The sequence below is a fragment of the Ciconia boyciana genome, chromosome 2 (genome assembly GCF_034638445.1).
Source record: "Ciconia boyciana chromosome 2, ASM3463844v1, whole genome shotgun sequence".
In the NCBI taxonomy this organism is placed as follows: domain Eukaryota; kingdom Metazoa; phylum Chordata; class Aves; order Ciconiiformes; family Ciconiidae; genus Ciconia; species Ciconia boyciana.
Genome location: NC_132935.1, coordinates 79,367,968 through 79,387,533, shown reverse-complemented (window position 1 = coordinate 79,387,533; position 19,566 = coordinate 79,367,968). Strand labels below are relative to the sequence as shown.

Here is a 19,566-nt window from a genome sequence, read left to right as displayed (position 1 = left end):
TAGTCAGATAAAGATTTAGTGTTTCATTTGTATCCATAACCTTGTTCCTCATTCACATACTAGACTTGTTCCTCATTCACATACTAGAAGAGAAGTACAGTCCTTATATTTCATTATGTTTGAAGGTAGTCCTGGGATAAAATAGTTCTATTCTTATTGTTACCATAGGGCTTTTTTTGATGTGCAGACTTTGTGGCCTGAAAGCTTCCTGTACAAGTTACTGGAGAATGCAGAGATATTGACTGAGGCAACCTACCCAGCTGGAACGACAACTGTCTTTTTGAACTTTCCATGCCTCTTTTGCTTTCACTGGTGTGATCGAGGTTAAAATAAACAGATAAATTTAAGGCCAGAGAAAGGATAGCCTAATGGTGTTTGTCTTTTATTGCCTTATATCCAGGACTAATACAAGGTTGCTATACTTTCTGTATAAGGAGGACTTATGTATGCAGATGAGGAAAGCACCTGATCTGTGGCATGCTTCTCTTGCTAATCAAACCACAAAAGCCTTCCCTTGGAAAAACTGGGAATTATCAGACCAGGAGGAATTCACTCCAGTGCTACTGTGAATTGTCCCTCTTCAGAGGAAATCCCTTGGGAGACACAATTCCAGTTGCTGTTATTGGAAAGACTGCTTGCTTGCTTGTTGTTGTATAAATAGGTCCAGCCCAAATTGGAGAGTTGCTCGGGGTTGCACTTCTATAACATTTCTCAGGGCAACTTCAGATTTCAGGGCAGACACATGTGATTGTAGGGAAGGGACAGGAAAGATTGGAGACAAATATACAAGACCAGCCCACACTGTGGTGAAGGAGAGGTGAGGATTACAAGGATGGCTGTGGGTAACTTATTCATTCAAATCCTGGTTTGTCTTGAAGCTCTGCTGCCCACAGGGTAGCATGGGGGCAAAGAGTTCAGGCAGCAAAACTAAAAGTCAGTTTGCTGATGGAATGCCCTGAAACCAGAAGCTAGCTTTAAAGCCTGAAGCAACTCTAGTAGTTTTAAGATAATGGTCAGTTAAACACAGCTCTTTTTCGTTGTTGTTCTTGAGAAAGAACTGCACAGAATTTTTGCCTCTAGCTGTTAGCAGTAGTTGTTGTTCTGAGGTTTATGCTTTAGGAGCCAACGAGGGAAAAGAGCTGAAGGAGGAGATATATAGGGACATCTGTCACGTTTGACAGTGTAATGCACGCTTGACTTTTGAAGGCTGATGTTTGTTACTGAGACTTCAGACATTTATCCACCAATTCAAGCTGTTGCTTAAAATAGCTAGTGGCTCCAGGAGCGAGCCAGACAAATGTCCTTGTGGCCAGCATGCGCTAGCATTTAGAAGTCTGAAACACCACACATGGTTAAGAGAATAAATTTGGCCATTCAGACTGGCACTTGTGGTAGGGACTGTTATAAAGGAAAAATATAAATACACATGGTAAAAATACAATAAACCAAAGAGAGATTTAAAAAATATATATAATTGAAATAAAGTCTCTTATCCCTTGCTTATTAAAGATTCTAATGGCTGTGTGTGTTAGCATCTGAACTTTCAATAAAAGTATTAATAAATTAAACACAGGTGTGTTTAAAATGTTAGCCTATACAAGAAACATTGCTGCAAACGGATAACCATATGCAGGCAGATTGTCCTTGAACTGTCAAGTTGGTCTTAAACTTAAGTAGCAACCTAGCCTGCTTGGCTGCTGAATTGTTTCTAATAGTTGTATTTTCTTTTGGGTATGCTGATATAAAAGTAGAAAGTACTTGCTCAATTAATTTCTTTCTTTCAGAGATATTTTTATAGGATAATAGGAAAGTGTATGGCATAGAGGTCAAGATGAAATGGAGAGTAAGACTTTGTAAATGATGGCCACCAAACCTACCACCCAAACTAAAAAAACCTTTGAAGTCCTTTGCATTCACCAATGCCACTTCTACAACATACATCTCTTTTTTTGCACATCTAAAAAGTGAACCAGCTGAGCTTGACTCCAGAGCTAGAAAAGTGACTCTGAACAATTCAAATGACTGAATAAGAGTCCTTTTTCAGTATGTTTTTGGGTGATGATTGTTTTATTCATGACTAATTTTTTAAAATTCATTTTGTGTTATTGTGGATTTGTTGTATGAAGAAAATAGCCAATTGTAAAAGCTGTTCTTTCAGTTTCGATTTTGTTGTACTGTGTACCCAACAAAAATTTGATATGAGATATCTTATTTGCCCTGTTGCAGTATGGATTGTTGTGAAGTTGGCACAGGACTTGGGAACATTAAAGAGAAGAATCTTGTGAATCCCAGGAATGTCAGAGATTAAAAAATTAACATTATTTTTGAACAGAAAGAGTGGGTGATCAGCGTGCAAGTAATTTGGCAATGGCACTATTTCAGGGAGCTCTGGAATATGAAGAGGAGAGGGTGGATGGGCTGTAATGTCAGTACCCACTTATTTTTCCTACACTTACATTCCATGGCTTGCTGCAAAGGGTAGGATGGAAACAGCCCAAAGAATAAATTACTGTGTTATATTCTATGAACCTTCTTGAGCACCATTCCCACAAAAAAAGGAGGAATTCCCTTCTTTTTTTTGGGGGGGGGATGTACTTAAAACAACTTGCAACAGGGAAACAGCCCAGAAGTGAAATAATTACTTTTTAAAAGGCTTGTTGCACTGCCCAACTCTGTTATCTGGTTGCATATTAGCTTCTGTTTGGTTGAAAGAATATTCAGTTTTGGTAAGTTCAAGATAAAGATGTATTTTTACCCAATGCGAATCAAATCTTAATTCTAAGTTGTTTGACATTTACCTTTGAAGGCTTGAAGAGAAGCGTCTAAAAGCTAAATTTTCACAAGAGACTAATACAAATGTAGTTTTGGAGGGTATTTTTTCAAAGGGGTGTTTTTTTCTGAGATTTTACGGGGGGAGGGTTGTGGGTTTTTTTAAACTTTATTTTGTATAAGGAAAGGTATAGATAATAAATTCTGAGAGTTTTCTCAGAGGTCTTTAAAGTATTTTGCCCAGCTTGCTTTGCAGTCTATTTTGTGCCAGTTCAATTTATTCAGGATTACATTTCTTGTCTTCCAGGATGAGAGTCTATTTTCAAGATAAACAAGCAATACATTTAATATAACTGTAGGCCAGATAATGGGACTTCTGCACCATTACTATTACATGGACTTACATGATTCCACTTAATATCTGTTAGAATTGCATAGCTGTATTTTCACAAGTTTTTTTAATGCTTTACGTGAGACTATCTTGTGAATGAATGCTAGGGAGCATTCAAATGGAAGGTTCCAGGAAACTTTATTTTCTCCAAGCATGTTGTTGATTTTGTTCATTTTATTAGATAGGGACATTGATTTTTGCAGGAGGAGTGTTTGAATCTTTCCTACATATAGTTCTGGGAGATTTTTAGTACTGCAGAAAAAGGCTTTCTGTCTGAATAAACAGTAGAAATTGCTGTTGGTTTCTAGCTTCTGAAATGAGAGAAATGGACACCATAAAGCCTTCACACATCCTTATGAGGTAAAAAACATGTAAAATTATTCCTCAGGGGTGAGCATCTAAGTATTGAGGTAATGAAATTTATTGAGAAACTTCAAATTAACAGAAACATAGATGCTTCTAATAAAAAATATTGTGCGAATTATGAAACTAGTAGTGACAAATCTGCATCTGAACATCTCAATAATTTTATTTGTACGGGTTTCAACATAATTGTGTTACTGACAACCTATTCTTTCTCCCAACTTCCTCCCTTGGCCTGATCTATCTTCAAAAACAGCATCTGATCTCTTGAGACAGCAGTGTATTTTTTAAGTCAGCATCTATCACTTCAGAGTTTAGCTAAACCTTTGAAATATACACTTAGAAATCTTCAGTACTGAAGAGGTTTTTTGTTATCCTGTTAAGCACGTCTCACAAAGATTGATGGATGCATGTGTTGTAGTTAGGAAATCTATGTATATCATGATTGCTAACACATCAGGTATGCTTAAGCCTTGTTCCCCTAAATTCTTATGTGTGGACACATAACCATGGAAAGCAAATCGTAATTAGTCTCCCCTATCCTTTGAAGTATCACTGAATATAGTCTTTCTTTTCTGCATGGCAGGAGGAATGCCAGAACTACATTCGAGTCCTTCTTGTTGGAGGCAACCATCTCTTTACCTGTGGAACCAACGCGTTCACTCCTATCTGCACCAATCGGACGGTATGAGTTAAATGTTTCATCCCACAAACTCCAGTCCCTGTTCTGAGCCAGCAGAATAGAAGGCAGAGCATATTGTGGTTGAGTCCAGGCTATTTGCATATTGATGGGTAAGCTGATGTGTAAAAGGCTGATTTGGCTAGTGGCAGGCCAAAGAGGAGGATTAACTGATGATCTCTTTTTGAAATCTTTGCCTCATCTGTGGGAGAGAGCACAGCTATGACCAGCTCAGTTCTTCCCACATGCCAATTTTCATGAACCTTAGGTATTTCTAAGACTTCTGCCACTCTGTCAAGTTTGATTGGCATCAACTGGTTTAGTTATAAAACGTAGTTGGGTAGGTGCATATTGTGTATGTGTAGTTCTGGAGAAGATGGGAGTACCTGTATTAGTGGTTTCTGACTGGTGAGAATGAGAAATCTTGGTTGAGAAAATCTGTCATTCTGTTTCTGAAAAAAAACCCTAGTTTTAATTTATGTGTATCAGAGAAAGAGAGTCCATTAAGGATCAGTAATAGTCATAATAAAAATCAAAATGTCACTGTTTGGACTAAGCTGATTATTTGTTTCAGGAGGGGAGAGGCGTTTAAATACAAAGAACAGCTGTATCACCAAAAAACTCCTTGGCACATTTATTATATTTAAACCTATTGTACCTTTATTTTCAAATAACATATTAACATCATGCTGTGGTTTATGGCTGAAAGTATTAGGGCTACTAAATCAGAGAGATCTGCTGAACTGGAAGGCTTTTTAAAATCTCATTTTTCATGTGAGATTCTTTCCTAGAACACACCAACAAAACAAATAATAGATTTTTTTTTTTCATTGTTTGACCATTTGCTACGGTGAATACTTTAGTTGATTCTGGCAATCAAATCTAGTTTTCTTTTTCATAATAACAATCTGTGTAGAGATAATTAATTTTTGAGTCGCTTCTAATATAAAACATTTTAGGCATGGCGGCTAATGATTAACTTGCATGTTTTACATACCAAAGTGGCAAAAACGAGATCAGACAACATTACAGTAAAACTTTCTATATGAGACAATTTCAGATTGATGTATAGGTCAGCTCATTACTGTTGTACAATACCAAGGCAGATAACTGGTGTTTATGATAGGATTTTGCTCACATTGGTGCAGCTTGGCTGAAATGAGAATTTTCAGGTCATTTTAATCCCTTTTTCTCACTCTTTTACAGTTAACTAACTTGACAGAGATACATGATCAAATCAGTGGCATGGCTCGTTGTCCTTACAGTCCTCAGCACAACTCCACTGCTCTTCTCACTTCCAGTGGGGAATTATATGCTGCTACAGCCATGGATTTTCCAGGAAGGGATCCTGCCATTTACCGCAGTCTGGGGGCCCTTCCTCCTCTCCGCACTGCCCAATATAACTCCAAGTGGCTGAATGGTGAGTGCTGATGGACCATGAGACTCATCTCTTTTTAACCCGTATTCTCCATTTTCACGGTCTTGAAATTCCATTCTGAGAATTTGAATGTTTTTAGAGTATTGTTTATCTCGTTTTATAATTATTTTGCATAATACATTTTTTTATTTTACTAGTATAAGTATTATGGCATTTAATTAATATAGTTGCAGTTTATAGATGTGCACTTATATATTTAAGTCATGTTTGCAGGCTTAGGGATGAGCTGTACTATATCTCTCAGGTACGCTTACATGGTAGAGCTGAGTCAGACAAGAGCAGTAGCTTGCCTTGAGCATTCTTTTGTTGAGTCCGTCAAAAACCTAAGGCAGAAAATAAACAGTTTAGAATGCACTGAATTCTCCTGGGTTTCCCTGCAGGTCCCAGCCTTGACAAGCAGAAAAAGTTGTGCTTTCAAGTTGCTTAGGTGGCAGACTGATGTTTTTGATGCTCATTATAGTCAAAGGATAGGGACTATTCTGCAGAACATATCATAAAATCATGTTGTAGCAATGACTCCTCTGTCATGGATGTTAAGTCACCTGATGAGGATTTCCAGCTGGGAGAAGCTGTAAACAGATAGGTATTTCTGGGATGTAACAGGGCCAGTTGCCATTTTATGTATTACAGAAAAGAAGCAGATTCTTCTGAAAAGAGAATTATTATTTAGCATAAAATGTGAAATTACATATACTATAATTTGCCCATGCTTGTCCCAGTAGAAGAACCCCATATTTTCATAATGCATGCTACTGACAAAACAGTAACTATCAGTCCCTATCCCCACAGTACATTTCATGTTATGATGGGATTATTCTCATGTTTGAAATAATGTACAAATATAAATCCTTCTAGCTTCAGTACATTAGGTCAGCTGCAAGTGACAGACTTTACTTTGAATATTTCAGTTCTCATATAATCTGAATGCTGAATTGTGTGTATTTCCCTTGTACAAAGAAGCCATCAGAGGTAGCTTGGAGTAATTTGTGATCTTCTCTGAAGGTCAGCTGATTTTAGAATATTAATTAACAAAGCAAAATCAAACTACATGGAAAATAACAGAATTATAGCAGTGCAAAAGAAATGTGAGAGCAAAAATGAACTCATTGTATAGATATCCCTGTTCAGGCACCTTTAGTCCACACAGCCGTGGTATTGAAACTAATTGCTGTGCTACACCTGGGTGCTCCTGTCAAAGGGAAAAAAATCTTCACACTGAATTTTCAGTTTAACTGGATATATTTTATGCCAAAAGGCATGCTAAAATTCCCCCCCTAGACTCCTCTAATTAATCAGATTCACTGTATTTACGTTTTGTCTATTTAAAGCTTCAGCTGCACCTATACATTCTCTGTTAGAGCTCATTCTTCTGCCTCAAAACTGTGTACAGTGAAGTTGCCAGGAAAGTGTGGCTTTTATCTTTGGGGAGGAAGAACAAGATGAGTTTTGTAATTGGAGCCAGTTCAAGCAAATCCAATAAAAGGCTGGAAGCAGCCCAGTTACCTCCGTGAAAGGGAGGGGGAATGTCTTCTGGGGTAGTTAAGACTTGGGGATTCATCTGCTTGAGTTGGGGATTCATCTGCTTTTGTGTCAATTTGCTTGCTCATATGTGACTCAGTGCCAAGAAACTGCATTAGGTTTTCAGTGCTTGGATGGAAGTGAAGATTTTGCTGCTTTCAGTGAGAAAGTAACACAGATAATCCTGCAAGAAAAGTAAGGCATCAACTGGAATGGAAGCTTCCTAGTCAATATCTGTTCAGCAGCAGTAGCTGACAGTTACTGTAATTCAGCCTTGTTTTAGGTGTGCATGTGCATGAACATGTTTCTGTGAATGTTTCCAGTTTAAAGTAAGTTTTTCTTTTACATCCATGTTTGCCTCAGAGGCGCAATGTTTTTCTCACTTAGATTTTCTACTCTGCAAATCACGTTGGACCAATTCAAACCATCTCTGGGGGCGATGGCAGTACTCTAAAATGCAGCTGATTATCTTGCTCCATGTGTTATTGCTACACAATATAGACATTGTTGTTTTAATGGCTAGCACACTTCTCAGTGCATTCAGGGGTTTTCAATGCCATCAGTCAGGCCAAAGGGACATGCCCATATGCTTAGGCAGTCTGCTGTCAGTGTCCGCTGTAACTTGCGGTGAAGGATCTGGACATGGGAAGCCCTGAATCTTCAACACAGAAGAAACCTTGCTCCTAATCTTAATCATCAGAAGGTCAGTAATCACAGGAACCATGACACACAGTGTGGGAGGGGAAAATGGAGCTGATGTGTCACGTAGCTGGGGTGAGATCCCATATACCATGCTGTGATTTCAGCTTCTGGAATCACAGATATCACAAATAAAATAAATTTAAGTTGATGGCCTGTCTGAGCTTCCCCATTCATCCTGGTTCAGCCAGTCATGTATTTATTATCAGGTCCTGCCTTCTACTGGGGGCTTGATAGGTCTGGAAGCAATCCACATCAGCCGAATAGGTAAGTTAGCAGTTATTTTCAGCATATGTTACTGAACATCATTCTGATCGGGTGCTTAACCTTAGTAGAGTATGGAGAAGTCAGTGAACTTTCATTTCTGTATTATCATTTTCTTGATGCACTCAACACTCAATTATCTGGGGTGATGAAGAGTTGGGATAGCTTGGTTAAAAATATGAATTATTCTGGATATGTGTAAAAGTAAGCTAAAAGTATATACTGTGAGAGTATAACTGAAAGGAAAAAGGAAAGTTCAATGATCCCACAGTATGTGAAGCACAAAGATCTTGGGCAAGCACTGATCCAAAAAGGTAGATGGACAACACAGCAACACTGCCAACACAGAAATCCTGTTGTTGACTGGAGCTAGTTATTGTGGAGTCATCTTAGAGGGTCTCTGAATATGCTGTTTATTCACCCACTAGACAACCTGCTGATAATATTTAAGATTTTACTCCCCTGAATTTCATCTGTTTTGACAGTTTTTAATGGCAGAAAGAACAGTTGGCCAAATGTTACAGATATCCTCCCACTTCCTAAAAATTTTTCCTATTTTGGAAAATTTTAGAGTGTAAACAGTCACATCTTCAGTGATGGAAGAAAGGAGGCAGTTATGGGAGGCAGTTATTGAACTTACTCTCTCTTAACATTAAGAGCAGTAATCTATTCAGCTCTTGATTTTCTTTGAATACGATCGCCAGTTATGATTTTTTTACCTCAGAACTTCCCTCCTCTTCTACAAAAAGAAATTAATGCTCTGCTTCTGGAGCCTATTTCTGTCTTCCTGGTGCTCCTATAGACAACATTAAATGCAGCTGGCCCAAATGCAGTGAGCAGGTTTTTGACCAGTCGTCACCATGCAGAGATTTTGCTTGTCTCCATGAGGAGATGCCATTGAAGGACCAGACTACCTTAGTGTTATGACTTGAGCATTCACCACAGCTCAACAGTTCTACAGGTTAGGTCGCTCGCAAAGAATTTGTCAACTGACAGTGAAGAGACAGACCCCGTGTTATCCTCACCTTCCTTGCCAACCCTGTCAGTACTCTGTAACTCTTTCAGTATTCTCAATCAAGAGAAACATGATCACCCAGACGAGTTAACAACTGGTACAAACTAGCGCTCTCCCCATCCAGCAGCCCAGCTGGTTGCAGTATAGTAAACCTGCAAATGTGAAATGGAGAACCCATCTCTCCCTCTCATGATGTCATGTTCTGGCCTTCTCTCTTCCCATGTAGAGAAAAAAGTAAAGCTTGAAGTTACTCACGTGAATACATATATGTATATATATATCTATATGCACAAACAAATGAAGAAAGTAGAAAGGATGCTTACCAGTAACTTACTCTTTAAGGTGTGTTGTTCTGCTACCTACTCTCCTTTCTCTTTCTCTCTGAGTCTGTGTTCAAGTACTTCTGTGCTTGAGAGAAACGATTTGAGGTAATACAGTGCACATTGAGGATTATGTGTAAAGCAGACAGCTCTTCCATTGATTTCTTCTCCTGACCAAAGCAATCAGCAAGACCTTGAGCTTCAGCCAACTGCTCAGGTCAGTAAAGGGCAACATGTTGCCAGAACGTTTTAAAATTACTTTTGTGGTATTTCATAAAAAGAATAGTCTGCCTTAGCGATCTGCTTTGGACATTATTAATAGCAAATAATTTAAATCTTTCAGTAAGAAAAAAAGTACACCTTGATTTACAGCTGGCATGCTGTTTATTTGAGTCTCTTTCAGCTCTCAGTGTAACATAGAGTTTAAATCATATCCAGAGTTGACTGTTATAGTGTGCTTCTAATTAGACTTTGTTTAGAGTTGATCTGCAAAGTGCAGCAGGGGCAGAATTCATCACCGTTTGCTCTAGAGGACAGAAGTAAATGGAATAGTTACATTTGTAGTCTGCAAGCTGCAGTGGGTCCAGATTGGTGAGGAAAAGCCTCCACTGCTTAGACATAGAAACTTTTTCTGTAGTCCAACATTTACAGTTAGCAAAGGTATTTCTCCTTTCAATTCACCTCCGCAAATCAGTAAATGTTTGATCTGATGCCTCAGTGTGAAAGTTTACCTTAGTCTATTATGTCTATTTGCTTCACTTAGCCAATAAAAGGGCAAAACATATTAAAGAGAAAATGGAAATCCCAATCAATCCCTTTCTGTTTCTGGAGAAACACTGGGACATTTGGCTTCATAATTTGCCAGATGCCTTTGCTTACAATTGCTTGGGTATCCAACTATCTTGAAATACATTCTAGTTGTTTTCTTTAGCCTAGACACACAATGATAGATGCTATTGGAACACGTTAAATAAATAAAAACTTTGTTCTAAATGTCAAGCCACTACATCAGTGGGCAGACCACAGATGATTAAAATGTAATCTTGTATGAGATATAGCCCCAAAACAGAAAAAAATTAAATAAAATAAAATCTCCTGCAGATTAGAAACCTTTCCAGCTGAGAAGAGTATAGGAATGTTTGGATTGTTCTGCTCTGCTGGTAGACATAATATCACTTTTTCCTCTTGCTGCCCTAAGCATTTGGTAATTAGATACTCTTAAAATAGTTCTTCTGAAATCACTTTTTAAAAAATGTTTTACTTAATAAAAAACTTATTAATCTAGAGCAGGTACTTTTAGTCTTCGCAACTAGCAGTAAAAGTAAAATTCTTACAAAGGTGGTTTGGTTAGTGGTGTTTAATATAGCTCTGAACCCATTCCTATTGTTTGTTGGTGGACTTTTATTATAACTCTTGCTGCCAGTAGTATATGCGGAAAGAAATTATGACCTAAGAACAAAAATTAATCCTTTCACTTTTGCTTTTAAGGATTAATGGAAATGGCTATAATAATTCAGGGTTATCCTTTCATTTTTCTGTTTTTTTAATGAAAAGCCTTGTAATTACCTAGTGCAAGCTTTTCTTATTATGTAATATTTTATGTAACACAAAACCAGTGTGTTCTTGAGATATGCAATTTGGTCTTTAGCTTTCAGATAAGAGACCTGACTGAAAACATACAAAGCATATGCTACCAGTTGTTGCTTATTTTGCAAGAAGATAAACAATTACTTTCCTTTGGTTGTGCCACCCACAAGGTTGGTTCTGTTCTTTTGTGTGTATCATCCTTTTTGCCAGTATCCTAATATAGGAGGGAAATGCCTGCTGGTTTTGAAATCCAACCTTTAAGCGTCTTCACTGGAGCTGCTACCAGAGGAAACAATTTGAGCAGTTGTGCTGTGTTTTTCCTTTCAAGGCTGTGCATCTTCTCCCAAATGGCAATGACAGAGTAGGAGAGCAGTAAGTTGATGCAAGATGGAGGTGCCTCCCTGACCTCCTTTCTCCAACACCAGACTAAGTTATTACAAAACACTTTCATAGCATTTTCTCACCTGTCTTAAATAGTAGAGACAGGCAGCACTTCCCATAAAGGTGTTGGGTTTTTTTTATTTCTTCTTATCTACCCTAGGTAAAACAGCAAGGTCCACCTTCCATTTATGAAAAGACTAGGAGGCTACTGAGGACAGAACCTCTTCTTTTGTATGTCATCTAGCCTGCTCATGTCAGGTGCCAATCGGAGAGGCTGAACAAGGGAGGAAGAAAGGCACCCCTGCAAGCAGATCATCTGCGCCCAGCTGCAGAGAGGCATGACAGGAGCATCAGCCTCATTAATGCTGCAGAAAACTATAATACACAGTGAGCCAGACAGAATGAAAGAGCTTAGAACTGAAATACATCTCAACCAGGGAAAGGTGGAAAAAGAGACGAATTTCAGGGAACATGAGCACACAAAAAGCAGCACTCACCAAAGAAAGGAGTAGAACAGAAATATTGGAGGCAGAGGTAGAATTTCAGTAGCAGATATAGCAAGCCTTAAGGGAAAGGGGATGATAATGCAAGTGAACTCTGGTTTCCTTTCTGTTGGGGGGGGAGGGGAAGAAAAGAGGACCAGGTCTGCAGGGAAAGCCTTTTGATCATTTCCCTCCCTGCAAAACTACATCAGAGAAAAAAATAAATGGCAGTCCAAATGTTTGGAGAGAAATGGGTAAGCCATCATAACTGGGTTTTCTTTCTATACCATGCCTGCTGGTTGGCAAAATCTGCTGAAAGCAAGCTAGTTTTTTTGTTCTTGTGTATGTGGAATTCTGGATTCAGAGTTTTGAGTAACCATCCAAACTTCTACATCTTTTGATAGATCCCTATAGCCCAAACCTCTAGAGGTTCTGAGTGAATTAACGTAGTCCACTATATTTTTGATCCTCGCCCCCCCTCCCCAATATACTTCTATGCAAGGTGCCTATCCAGTGAATATAGGTGATGCAAACTCCAGATGGGACTCTCAAGGACTTGAGTAGGTATTAGATCATAGAATCATCATAGAATCATAGAATGGTTTGTGTTGGAAGGGACCTTAAAGATCATCTAGTTCCAACCTGACTGCCATGGGAAGCGACACCTTCCACTAGACCAGGTCAGTCAAAACCCCATCCAACCTGGCCTTGAACACTTCCAGGGATGGGGCATCCACTTCTCTGGGCAACCTGTTCCAGTGCCTCACCACCCTCATAGTGAAGAATTTCTTCCTTATATCTAATCTAAATGTACCCTCTTTCAGTTTAAAGCCATTTCCCCTTGTCCTATCGCTACATGCCCTTGTAAAAAGTCCCTCTCCAGCTTTCTTGCAGGCCCCCTTCAGGTACTGGAAGGTTGCTATAAGGTCTCCCCGGAGCCTTTTCTTCCTCAGGCTGAAAAACTCTCTCAGTCTGTCTTCATAGGAGAGGTGCTCCAGCCCTCTGATCATTTTTGTGGCCATCCTCTGGACCCGCTCCAACCGGTCCATGTCCTTCTTATTTTGGGGGTCCCAGGGCTGAATGCAGTACTCCAGGTGGGGTCTCCCGAGAGCGGAGTAGAGGGAGAGAATCACCTCCCTCAGCCTGCTTGTCACACTTCTTTTGATGTAGCCCAGGATACGGTTGGCTTTCTGGGCTGCAAGCGCATGTTGCGAAGTCATGTTGATCTTCTCATCAACCAACACCCCCAAGTCCTTCTCCACAGGGCTGCTCTCAATCCCTTCATCCCCCAGCCTGTATTGATACCAGGGGTTGCCCCGACCCATGTGCAGGACCTTGCACTTGGCCTTTTTGAACCTCATGAGGTTCACATGGGCCCACTTTTCAAGCCTGTCAAGATCAGAGTAAAGAATGGTTTCTGACACTAAGTTTGTCACTGGCAAATTTGCATCAGCAAAATTATGTAATAAATTGCAAAATATTATGCCATGTAAGAACACTGTACCTTGAAAACGAAGGAGGTTTATTTGAAATAAACAACAGGCAATAAACCAAGGAATTTTGTAATACCATATTTGAAAACTATTTTTCAGAAAAGAAATAATTGCATTTCAGAATTTATTAGAGTACATCAATAAAATGTAATGTCTAATGAGTGCATCCACTTTTATGATTATACTGAATTGTATTATAAAATCTATCAGCAATGTAAGAGAAGATTGGAAAAAATGTCTGGCATATACAGTTATAGTGTATTTTGCAGTCCTTGCTCTTCCATACCCATAAAATCTTCAATTTAGCAAAAGGAAAAGAATATAAAAGAAATTATGGAGAGCTGAGGCATTGCAGAAGAAATAGTAGTCCAGATAGACTAGTAGTGAGCTATGCTGTGACAAACTAGCATTTTAAACATGTGTCCTAGATAATGATGAAACACAGAGGAAAAATAGCTATTAATAAACAATGATTTCCACCAATTCTATACCAGGACTTAACATTTAAAAGTTCAGCTCCTGAGGATGGATATAACTATGATGACTACAAATTATATATTACTTTTAAGGTGTTTAATGCTGTAGGAAAATTTTACTCTGTGATTAAGATTTGTCCTTAAACATTCATGAGCACTGATGCCTTGATCAGCCTAATGCAAGATCTCTACTGTTTTCAGACAGCTACAGAGGGCTACACTAAATGAATATACTTAATGAATATACGGGGATGGCAAAATGCAAATAGGAAATGGACTTCATTAATTGCATCAGTAAGGTGAAAGAAAATAGACTGGCACATTTGGAGCTTAAATTCTTTCCATTATTTTAAGCTTCCCTTTGGGAAAGAATTTCTTTCTAGAGGTTGAACCTTATTAAAAAAACTCAAAGGCATCTTCCTAGAATTTAATGCCATTAAGTATTTGGCTGAATACAAATATTTGGAAGAAATGGGCCTTTAGAGGCCAACAGTATGAGGGTGTGATTCATTGATCTAGTGAGGTCAGTGAACAAGCTCCAGACAGATGTCGTTCAGCATTAGACCAGTATCTAGATTTCTAAGATTTTTAATATATTATACATGTATATGTCATAGAATCATAGAATAGTTTGGGTTGGAAGGGACCTTTAACGGTCATCTAGACCAACCATCCTGCAATGAATAGGGACATCTTCAACTAGATCATGTTGCTCAGAGCCCCGTCCAACCTGACCTTGAATGTTTCCAGAGATGGGGCATCTGCCTCCTCTCTGGGCAACCTGTTCCAGTGTTTCACCACCCTCATTGTAAAAAAATATCTTCCTTGTATCTAGTCTAAATCTGCCCTCTTTTAGTTTAAAATAGCCCTTGTACTATTGCAATAGACCCTGCTAAAAAGTTTGTCCCCATGTTTCTTATAATCCCCCTGTAAGTACTGAAAGGCCACAAGAAGGTGTCCCCAGAGCCTTCTCTTCTCCAGGCTGAACCCCAACTCTCTCAGTCTTCCCTCATAGGAGAGGGGTTCCATCCCTCTGAGCATTTTTGTGGCCCTCCTCTGGACCTGCTCCAACAGGTCCATGTCTTTCCTGTGCTGAGGGCTCCAGAGCTGGACACAGTACTCCAGGTGGGGTCTCACCAGAGTGGAGCAGAGGGGCAGAATCACCTCCCGCAACCTGCTGGCCACGCTTCTTTTGATGCAGCCCAGGATACGGTTGGCTTTCTGGGCTGCGAGCGCACATTACCAGCTCATGTCCAGCTTTTCATCCACCAGTACCCCCAAGTCCTTCTCCACCGGGCTGCTCTCAATCCCTTCATCCCCCAGCCTGTAGTTGATACCGAGAGTTGCTCTGACCCATGTGCAGGACCTTGCCCTTGGCCTTGTTGAACCTCATGAGATTCACACAGGCCCACTTCTCCAGCTTGTCCAGGTCCCTCTGGATGGTGTCCCATCCCTCAGGCATGTCAACTGCACCACTCAGCTTGGTGTCATCTGCAAGCTGGCTAAGGGTGCACTCGATCCCACTGTCTATGTCACTGATGAAGATAGTAAACAGTGCTGGTCCCAGTACGGACCCCTGAGGGACACCACTTGTCACTCATCTCCATCTGCACATTGAGCCATTGACCACTACTCTCTGGATGTGACCATCCAACCAATTCCTCATCCACCAAACAGTCCACCCATCAAATCCATATCTCTCCAATTTAGAGTGAAGGATGTTGTGGGGGACCGTGTCAAAGGCCTTACAGAAGTCCAAACAGACGACATCCGTAGCTCTTCCCTTGTCCACTGATGTAGTCACTCCATCAAAGAAGGCCACTAGATTGGTCAGGCAAGGTCATGCCCTTGGTGAAGCCATGCTGGCCATCTTGAATCACTTCCCTGTCCTCCATGTGCCTTAGCATAGCTTCTAGGAGGATCTGTTCCATGATCTTCCCAGGCACAGAGGTGAGGCTGACAGGTCGGTAGTTCCCAGGGTCCTCCTTTCTACCCTTTTTAAAAATGGGTGCAGTGTTTCCCTTTTTCCAGTCTCCGGTGACTTCACCTGACTGCCATGACTTTTCATGGAGAGTCCTTGGCAACTACATCAGCCAATTCCCTCAGGACTCTGGGATGCATCTCCTCAGGTCCCATAGACTTATATATGTTCAGATTCTGAGGTGGTCACGCACCTGACCTTCTCTTAGAGTGGGAGGGGCTTTGCCCCCCCAGTCACCATCTTGTGGTCCATCCACTCAAGAGGTGTGGGAAGAGAGGATGCCAGTAAAGACTGAGGCAAAGAAGTTGTTGAGTACCTCAGCCTTCTCCTCGTCCGTTGTTACCAGTTTGCCAGTTTTTATCATTGGGGGAGTACACTTTCTTTGACCTTCCTTTTCTGGCTGACATACCTGTAGCCCTTCTTATTATTCTTTGTGGCCCTTGCCAAGTTCAGCTCCAGCTTTACTTTGGCCTTCCTGACCCCATCCCTACACAACCGGGCAGCATCCCTGTACTTTTTCCAGGATACCTGCCCCTGCTTCCACTGCCTGTGCATTTCCTTCTTGCCCTTTAGTTTGACCAGCAGGTCTCAACTCAGCCATGCTGGTCTCTTGCCTTCCTTTCCTGATTTCTTACACCTGGGTATCGAGAGCTCTTGCGCTCTATGGAAAGCGTCCTTAAAGACCTGCCAGGTCTGTTCTGCTCCCTTGTCCCTGAGGACAGTTTCCCAGGGGATCCTATTGACTAACTCCTTGAACAGCTGGAATTTTGCTTTCCTAAAATTCAGGGTCCTGACTTTTTGCCTGACCTGTAACCCTCAGGACTGCAAACTCCACTAGTAAGTACATGGTCACTGCAGCCCAGGCTGCCTCCAGTCTTGACGTCACTGATTGACTTACTTGCATTGGTGACCAACAGGTCCAGTATCGCATCCCCTCTGGTAGGGCTGTCTATTACCTGGCTTAAGAAGTTATCCTCAATGCATTCCAGGAGTCTCCTGGATTGCCTACAGCTCGCCGTGCTACTTTTCCAGCAGGTGTTGGGGTGGATGAAGTCCCCCAGCAGGATGAGAGCCTGCGAGCATGATGCTTCCTGGAGTAAGAAGACTTTGTCAATAGTCTCCCCTTGATCGGGTGGCCTGTAGGAGACACCAGCCACAAGGTTCCCTTTGTTACCTCGGTCTCTAATTCTTACCCATAAGCTTTCAACCTGTTTATGGCTGTTCTTTAGAGACGGCTCTTCACACTCTATCTATTTCTTGATGTAGAGGGCAACTCCTCCGCCCCTCTTTCCTCGCCTGTCCCTTCTGAACAGCCTGTAGCCATCGATAGCCACACTCCAGTCCTGGGATTCATCCCACCAAGTTTCAGTAATGGCATCTAGGTCGTAGCTTTCTAGCAGCACGGTGGCTTCCAGCTCCTCCTGTTTGTTGCCCATGCTGCATGCTTGGTGTAGAGGCACTTCAGCTGGGCTGTCGGCCGTGTTACCTTCTTAGAGGAACACCCCTTAATTCCTTCAATGTATTTGACTAGTGTTTCCCTGTTGACTCCTGTTGCCTCTGGAGCCCCTGGCTCATCTCCATAAGACTTCAAGTGTGCTGCAGTGTACCCAGCAAGTCTCAGAGCAACAGGCTGAGGGCCCTCGCTAGCACCCCCTCCCTCTAACCTTGGCATGTCATCCCACAGCTTGTCACAGGCAAGCCTGATATTATACCCCTCCCCCTTCAAGCCTATATCTATGTGTGTGTCTTATTTTGTGTATATATATATATATAATCTGATCTGTGTCTAAATCTAACAAACTTCTAATTTTAGCTTTCTTTTCACATTTTTGGGGCTAATTTCACTTTTGACTGGGTCTCTGAATGCATCGCACTTGAGATGTGAGTGGTCGTTTCTTACAGGAACAGTCAGTGGAAATCCCAGCTCGCTCTTGTTCAGAGTAGGCTTTGGACCTTATAATCCTTAAGGTTAATTGCTGTTACCTCCAGAAATACAGATAGATCATCCCCTGTCATTTGGTTCACTCTGGAAACAGTAGCATCCACTAACTAGGTAAATTAAGTCATAGTCTACTTCAGAGGATGTGGAATTTTAAAGAGTAAAGAGCACAAGCCGACTTTCTTGCTCCGAAGCTCAGGAAGCGATAAGAGGCCAGGACTGCCTCAGATGCTCTTGTGGAGCTCTTTCAGACTCCTGTTTCCCATTGCTCTTCCCAGATAAAGTTTCTGTACAGTTCCTCTCATCCTTTTACCCAGTCAGACTACATCTATACCACTAAATAAAAAAGATGCAGGAAATAAGCTTACCCATGACACCCTTGGTCATCCATATTGCTTAATTGTTGGCTCACTTCCTAGCCTTGTTTTGGACCACTCCAGCTACTGCTTTCCCAGTAGAAACCTGGGCGTGACTCAGGGAAAAGTTTGCGTTATACACTGTTAGCAAGAGACAATACAGGTGGGGCTGCACCATTTTTCTCCTTCTGCCCTCCAGAGAGCCCCATCCCATTCCCAGTAAGCTTTGCACTCCCGAATCCCCCGGTCTGTCCTCACGCTGCCTCCCAGGGCATGCAGCACACCTTTGCTTTCATACTACAAGAATGCCATGCTCCAGGCTGCAGCATCAGCATGTGCTGCATGGTGGAGCTTCAGCCAGTCCCTACAGGAGCAGCTGGCACTGTCAGACAGAATCAACGTGGTCTGGCAATGAGTATGAACTTGGTCTCTTTGGTCTCCAAGGTCCCTGAGTGAGTGGAAAGGGAGAATAATCTAAAGGGCAGCATTGCTTCTTCTTAGTAAATGCCTTCTCATTAAGAACAGAAACCATGCTCCCTGGAAAAGGTTTGTCTCCAACCTTTGGAAAAACAATTACATTATTTCAGATCGAAGCACTATCTTGACTTTGTATGGTTCAGTCATCTTTTTGCAATAACCCAGAAGAGTCTGTGGGGAAACGTCCTTGTAGGACAGTCATGCTGCTTTATGAAGGAAGCCATAGAGATTCCCAGGTTTTGTGCTGAGTAAGCAAACTTCAGAAATATCACACTACAGCGTGTTTGCCCAGAGGCAGCACTAACTAGCCACCTAGTGCTTTCAGTGTATGGGCCTTGTGTATCTGTGTACCAGTGCTCCATGTTGTATGGTGGAGATCTTTGTCGCGTCACATTGACAAACTCATTTTCTTGCTTTCCTGATTCCATTGGTTCCATTTAATTTGGGAAAGTCTAGTCAGCCTGACGCATCCATAAATTGAATATATAAAAACCTATAAAGGTTTTATGTACTTGGTTTACAATACAAAGGTTTACAATACTTGTGACATTATTACCGGTTGACATTCTCATGTTGATCCATACTAGCTGTATCCTGTCACATACCAGAATCCTTGCACTTCTTGTGGTGATCTCATCATTCACAAATGAGATGCCTTTATGCTTCCAGAACTATTTGCAAATTCAGCAGGAAATAAGAGAGTCTCTTCATTTTCTGCATTAAAAACTTTGTGGGAAGTCCTCCATGTCAACAAATAGCAGTTCACAGCACAATATTTGGAAACATATGAACTAATTTTTCCTAGATGGGAATCTGCTTTTTCCTTTGAAGCTTTGAAGTGATTCAGTTCACTTTTCCCAAAGAGAAAATGAAATAAATAAAGTGTGACATGATAATCCCTCCATATCCACAGAATTCCCCGAGGTAGCTCTGATATT

The 19,566-nt window shown here is 41.0% G+C and overlaps 1 protein-coding gene across 2 annotated transcripts in view; it reads left to right on the top strand.

The window, feature by feature from the left end:
* SEMA5A (semaphorin 5A) overlaps positions 1-19,566 on the top strand; it is a 354,266-nt gene that overhangs the window by 193,385 nt on the left and 141,315 nt on the right. For both annotated transcript variants that reach the window (XM_072853077.1, XM_072853078.1), the window contains exons 7-8: positions 4,110-4,208; positions 5,409-5,622. In XM_072853077.1, the coding sequence (XP_072709178.1) occupies positions 4,110-4,208; positions 5,409-5,622 (313 nt within the window). The remainder of the gene's footprint in view (positions 1-4,109; positions 4,209-5,408; positions 5,623-19,566) is intronic.